The sequence below is a fragment of the Thunnus maccoyii genome, chromosome 20 (genome assembly GCF_910596095.1).
Source record: "Thunnus maccoyii chromosome 20, fThuMac1.1, whole genome shotgun sequence".
Lineage (NCBI taxonomy): Eukaryota > Metazoa > Chordata > Actinopteri > Scombriformes > Scombridae > Thunnus > Thunnus maccoyii.
The window spans coordinates 3,409,910-3,417,110 of NC_056552.1; the positions used below are offsets into that span (position 1 = coordinate 3,409,910).

Here is a 7,201-nt window from a genome sequence, read left to right on the forward strand (position 1 = left end):
AGTTAAACTTGTGTGGAAAACCAGCTCTAAAGCTGTCCACAAGTTTATACAATCACAACCTTCCACAGTCAGAAACGACCACAGAGAGCTCCGTCAAGCACTAGTAGAAGAATTCTCTTTTACTGCTGACAAGACCACATCAATGGTTACAGCCCTCCAAATTAAACATTCCCGTCGTGAGCATCCCAGGGATTATTACCAACGTTTGAGGCATGCATACTTCCAGGGCAAGAATGCACCAGGCTTAGAAGAAAACCCCACCTTCAACTCCTTATTCTTGCAGAACCTTCATCCATGCATACGCACTCTCGTTGTACTTATGACGCACCAAGGTAACCCTCACTGCATGAGATAAGAAAGATGACACAGGTGGCTTGGGAAACTGTTGTCCAAAGCAGGAGGGAAAACAACTGAGCCTGCCAGCTCAAACGCTGACACTTTACACAGATCTGCTACCTCAAAAGATCACCCTCACAACAGCCCAAAGAGGGGTGACAAAAAGCCACAGAGGGACAGTGAGCGTAACTGCTGTATCCACCAACTGCGTTGAGATAGGCATTCTACTTTACTTCATTCTAGAAGCTTTAGAAGGCCATATGCAGAGATTCTGGCCCAGAAGTGTGACCAGACAATGGACAGATCAGACGATGACCACAGCATCTCTGACCGCAGTTCAGTACATGGTCACCATCCATTTGACAGTGACAGCACCTCTGAATGTCTCTCTCCCTCTGGCTACACGGACCATTACAGCCCTAAGCCACAAGTTAAAAACTTAAGGTACAAGAGCTCTAGAGCTCGCTTCTCACGATTCTAGCTAACAACATAGTCCACCCCTGTACTGACAGTAAAACAGATACCAGTGCCTTACTTTTCCTGCAGTTACATAGGCAAACTTGGGTTTGTTAGCAACAGTAGCAACCTCAGTAACTCTAAACTCAGTAATAGCCAGACAGCCTGCTATTAGTAGAGAAAAGTCTAAACTCTGATTCAGCTCAGACACCACTGTCCTACTTTGCGAGTACAATTGGATAAACTCCTTGGTAGTATTTTGTCAATAGGATCACTTCGCAAAGCGCTAGCTTAGGACACCCCAGTACTTTTATGAAGTAGTCATACACATGTCCTCACCCAACACAAGTTTAGGACATTAACATAGTGCCAAACAAACAGTGATACAGCCATTAGGACTTTGGGATGTTTTGAAATTTGATGACATCCTTCTGCAGCCACCTGCCTGAAGGACAAAATTGTTAAGTCTGCCAAGATCAGACTGAGTACTACATTGAGTAATCAGTATTGTCATCAGATCCAATGAGTGAAACAACAAACACTCTTGGACACTCCAAAAATGGCTTTATCCTTTGAGGTGCCACTTTCTCTGCATCTCATCTTAACAAATTTACACCACTAACATTCCTGTTTTCACTAACTCCAAAGAACAATGAGAAACACAGGTTATGTTATTTAGGACTATGCCTTTGTTTGTTATTTATCATGTTTTGTTTTGTAACTCTGACTGTTCTTGCTTTGCCAAGATAGATAAGTGTCGACCACTGCCCTGATGTTACAAACTTGAATGAACTGACAAATTAACTCTTTAAACTATGGACTATACAGGACATGTATGTTACTGCTCCTAGGATCACACGTCAGGTGCAATCCTGGGACCAAAGGGGGGATGTTGGGACTCAGTAGTGGACCACATGTTTCAAGACTAGGAAACAGCAGGAGTCCTCAAGAAACTCCACCCATGGATCCAGGTTATCAAAACTAGAGATCCTCCTCTTATCTGCCTCTTTTCCCTCACAGCTGTTGAAGAGGCAGCTCCCCACTCTTCTCACCTCCAGCTGTTGAAGGAGCAGCTCTCAGCTCCTCTTTCTCCTCACAGCTCTCTGCTGGAGCAGCTCTCTTGTGTGGCCTTCTCACAGCAGACACACACAGAATTCTTTTTTCTTTATGGCAGAAGACACAAGAGCCTGCCTAAGACTCAGACACTAAAGTTATCTTGTGCCAGCAGCTACCACACAAGTCTGCTGGCTGGTTTAACGAGTACAGGAGCCACGAAACAGAGTTAGCTTGCTCTTAACTCTACACAAAGGAGTTACCTGGGCCCTCTGATCTGCACGGCTGGAGTGCCGTCTACCCTGCATCTTTCAGCTTTGGAGCCAAACCCTTCTCAGCTTGTCTCATCCAGGGATTCACCAGCTAAGAAGCAGAACACCACAAAGCATCTCTTTCTTCATGGACTGGTAACAACTGGGTATAGCCTGGCAACATAGTGAAGCATAGCATGGATAAGCAAGAATGTTTAACTTAATGTACTGTACATGTATTGATTTGGCTAAGGTTATTCATTGAACTATTGTTGTGATGTCCTTGTTGTTCACAGTCAGGTTATAGCATAGCCACACCGCTAGGTTAATGTTAGCATGCTTAACACATGTTACATCCAATAACTAGGCCTTGCATGCAACTAACCTCTTCCTAACCTGGTACCTTGATCCTACATCAATTGGCCTTGAATAGAGAACCACACAGTTAAGAGGTTAAAACCTAGTTTGGTGAACTTTGGTTCAGGCAGCATATGTGGTTCAAGACACCACATGGTCTGGCCTTTTGTCCCTCTGGTTCTCTTTGTCAGCCATACTGCCTGCATGCCATGTGCTCAGTCACCAGGTGACTGCAGCCATCTTGCCATTGATTTTCCCACACACACTCACATACAAACTCACACACATACACTTGTATATAGGTACACTTAGCTAGATTGATATTGTGTGTTTTGCTCTTTTACTTTTTGTAAAATAAATGCTTTTGGATATACCTGTTGTCTGTTTTAATGTTGAACAAGAATGAGTTTTGCCAACCTCTGCTCTGTGAAGAACTCCAAATCCTTCAACCATAACTAGCTATTGACATGGTGATTTTGCTTATAGTTATTCAGTTAATTATTAATCAAAGTTCCAAATTGATAGATTAGTACACTTTGAAACTGAATTGAATCTTTTTCCCTGACCCCAGGGTGGTGCCTCATTATTATTAATTATTGTTAATAATTTTATTGATTTTAATAATGCATAATTAACTTTGATAGTCATTTATTACTGCTGATAGCCAAACTTGTAGCCAAGGCCCAACACCAGACACGACTGGCCTCCAAACTAGTCGAAATATCACACAACCGGGCTTGTAATTTCACTCCTTAAACTGAGATTTAAGGTGAGCACAGAGAAACGTTTCCCCCCCAGTAGATAAATGTGAAAACAGTTTCCCAGTGTCAAAGTTTGCACATAACATCTTTCTGCACAGGGAAGGGCAAACATCAGAAGAAACAATAAGCAAAACATATTCTTGAGAATTTTTTCTCTAGTGTACAATAGAAAAAAATCTAAAATTACCATTCAAATAAATTATTCACTGAAATCATTTTGTTCTCCTTTTATGTAATATAGGAACATTATATAGTGTGACTGTAAATGTTTTTTCTCCATAAACAAAACGCGTAAAAAGGAACGAATACACTCTTTTTGCTCTCTGAGAGCTTCATTAAGGATTAATCACCCATTTATTAATGGCTGATGAGGTATTCATAAATGATTTGTGGGTCAGATATTTGGTAAAGAGGCTAATTATGAGGGGATACTGTGAAGGGTCAGAATATGAACACTATGTAAGAATTAACCTCCAGCAAAAAAAGTAGCATATAGTAAACTCAGGTCTCCACTTTATTGAAGATTTCTGCTCAAGAAGAGAGCAAACATGCCCAACAGGAAACTGACATTAAAGAAAAAAACTCAAATCCTACACAAACTGGTTTTATTACACCACAAAGGATCCTGGTCTCTCTGGCTTTTCAATTTATGAAAGGCTAAGGCTAAGGTTTCAAGCTAAAATGTTTGTGCTCTTTAAGCTTTAAATGTAAACACATATCCAGATCAACAGACCAAGGATCTAACAAATCTCCATCATTGCTCTTATCTAACTAAACGCAGGTCCACATCATTTTATATTTAATCATTTTTATGTGTTAGAGGAGACTCTGTAGGACAGACAGCCAGTGAACCAGTCCGCATACAAAATACATGTTAGATCTCTGCTTTTTTTTATATGTTTTATTCAAGTTTACCACAAACTGGATTATCTAAAAACAGGAAATAACCAACCTGCACACAGTGTTCAACTCAGGACTCAAATTTATTGAATATTCTACTCAAGTAGAGAGATGTCCAACAGGTGTTACAGAAATCACGATCCAGGAGAACTTCAGCTCTGTAAACATCAGCAACATTCTCAACATCTAACATGTTAAAGACAATGTTGTGACTGTCTCCTCAGAACACCACAGTGATTAAATGGACTCTTGGTTGGACTCAGAGCAGAATGTCCAGAGCCACAACCAGAAAAACAAAGACCAGCTGAAGTTTCCTGAGTGGTCCATTATGCTTGTGTTAGAAGAAGAAAAAGATCACAACATAAAACTGGAATCATCACTTTGTCAATAATTGTTGATATTTTTGGCAATATGGATCATTTAAATGTATATATTTTAAAAAAATATTTTTTTCATTTTTATTTTTTTGTGCATGAAAAACAAAACCACAACATCTGAATCTTAAAAAACAAAAGACTAAACGTTGTCACCATTCACCACTAATGTCCTTAATGAGTGAGTGGTGTTAGAGAGTTGCCTTAACTTTCTGAAATTCAACAAAAAGAAGAACAATTTCTAAAGAAGAGACACTTGAGTTACTCGGTGTCCTACCATGTTTGAAAATAAAGAAAAAAACACCTCCCTCCTCATTTCCTTCCTCTTCCCCAACTTCACAAGCATAAATGAAACCTCTTGTAAATTTAGATAAAGATAAATGGACAATTCTGATGTTAAGCTACAGGCACTTCAGCTACCCAATGTTCTACCTTACTCACTATTATGTATTAGCAGATACCCATGTAAGTGCTTTGCATGAGCTAATTGTGTAATGTAGCAAATATTCAGTATCCTCATACTTGTTGTCACAAAAGTTTTATATTGACAAAATTAGAAGAATTAGAAGACAGTTAAACCACATGTAGCCTGCAGTATGTTTCTCTAAAACATAATCAGATAACACAGTATATTCTGTAGAACCCTTTGTGGTGACATAATGTTATATACCATGTAGCTACTACACAGACAAAGAAAAGGTCAACTTGGAAACATAAAGAATATTCACACACAATCATAGTATTATCAGATAAATTACAATGCTAATGTTCACTTTTAATAAGGTAAAAGCAACAAAAAAAGTCATGTTACCTAACCCAACTGTAGATGTAGATGTAAATAAATGTGGGAGAGTAAAAAGTATAATATCTCTCTCTGAAAAATAGTGGAGTAGAAGTACAAAGAAAATACAAGTGCAAGTACAAAGCACTTGCTTAAATGTACTTAGTTACACTCCACCACTGGTTGTTATCAGTTTAAAGACAGATCAACACTCATTTCCTCACTTTGTCACTGTTCTTACTCAACTGGGCAAAAGAACACAGAGCCAGATTGGCTATAAATGTAGCAGCCTGGATAAACAGGCTTGTTGAACCGAGCATTAAAGGTCTTGATGTGACTTAGTGTGTTAGAGGAGACATTGTAGAAGGACAGAGTGCCAGCAGGCCAGTCCAGATACACTCCAACTCGTTTGCAGCCAGTAGAGGGAATGGAGCCACGCCACCACTGATCACAGTGCCCCGCAAAGAGCTCTGGTTTCATAGTATTTCCACCAAAACACCATGAGTTATCACTACCTCCTAAATAACACAGGATACTGTCTCCTTTCCTGTCAATTTGTTTGTATGTGACACCTACAGCTTTATCTTCATTATAACCATCACTCCACTCTACCTCCCAGTAATGGCGCCCAGTTAGCCCCTCTCTGCACAACACCTGAGGGCAAATATCAAACCTTCCTGGGTGATCAGGATATTCCTGCCTTGCTCCATGTGTCACCTTCTTGTCGTTATCAGAAAGAATAAGGTCGTAGTTTACTGTGTTCGGGTCCAAGGAGAGATCACAAGCATCTGATGGAGAGAACAAAACACAATCCATTCCTCGTCATCGTCATCACCCATCATCCACTGCAGTTTTCAAAAATATGCACTATTAAAATAATGATATTCACACCTTGTCCGCCATTTTTTAATACTGATATTTCGCTATGGTTATAGTATTGAGGGCATTAGCAGTGTGTTGGCTATATATTCAAATCAATTTAATGTCACCCTGTTGAATAAAAAGCATCAATATCTATTGAAAACATTTAAACTTCTGAGTGATCCTAACTTTTGAATGCTAGTGTGTACATACAAATATGTGGTTTACACTACTTCATATGTTTTGTTACATGTAGATAAAGAGCATTTTAGCATCTCCTAGTGGTTGCTTTGAAGATTACTGTCAGATGATTGTACTTGTTCTCTATTGGTTATTTGTGATCACATAGGTAGGGTCGTGGTCTCAGACCGGCCATTTTGATTGAAATTTTGCGCAGCAAGGTGCTTCAGAACTCTCTCTGTTTAATCCTTTGCATTCACCTGTGTTGAACCTTGGAGAAGCTTTGTTTGTAAGTTTATGTTACATGTTTTATCTTTATCGATAAGGATTGATGCATATTTTGTTGTTTTATTTCATATTTGGGGAGATTTATAAATAATTACCTAAATCCATTTTTTGGCAACATGTAGTGCAAATATTGCTTTAATTGTGTAGTATTGAGCAAGTATTTACATTTCTACACTCTTTTTACTTACATTAAGAACATTTTCTTGTGTATTTATTTTCAGTTTCACAGAGTTCCTGGAAAAGCATTGTAAGAAAGCATTTTGATGCAGATATACAAGTAAACAGACCTCAACTTTACTTCCACGTCTGAGTCATCATTTAACCCTTTCAGTGCCTAGTACACCTGTTTAGCTATCTGTCACTTTGTGTGGAGCCACGCACGCAGGGTACAGAATATCATATATGGGAAACTGCCCCCCCAAATGTAAAAATAAATGCATGAAAAATGACTTACACCAGATTAAAGCACTTTTGTCTGTGATGGTTTCCACATCAGATGAGACGTCAGGCTTTGAAAAATCATCAGTGACCAGTTTGCCCTCCTTGTAATGATAGATGGTTGCTCCTTTGTATTTCTCATTTGCTGTGGCTGTAACAAGGAAA

The 7,201-nt window shown here is 39.1% G+C and overlaps 1 protein-coding gene across 1 annotated transcript in view; it reads right to left on the reverse strand.

The window, feature by feature from the left end:
- Window positions 1–5,506: 5,506 nt before the first annotated feature.
- LOC121887340 (stonustoxin subunit beta-like) overlaps window positions 5,507–7,201 on the reverse strand; it is a 5,714-nt gene continuing 4,019 nt past the window's right edge. Inside the window, exons 2-3 of the mRNA XM_042398074.1 lie at window positions 7,053–7,201; window positions 5,507–6,057 (exon numbers count right to left, since the gene is read on the reverse strand). The exon at window positions 7,053–7,201 is cut by the window's right edge and continues 1,321 nt beyond it. Coding sequence (XP_042254008.1) covers window positions 5,507–6,057; window positions 7,053–7,201 — 700 coding nt within the window. The remainder of the gene's footprint in view (window positions 6,058–7,052) is intronic.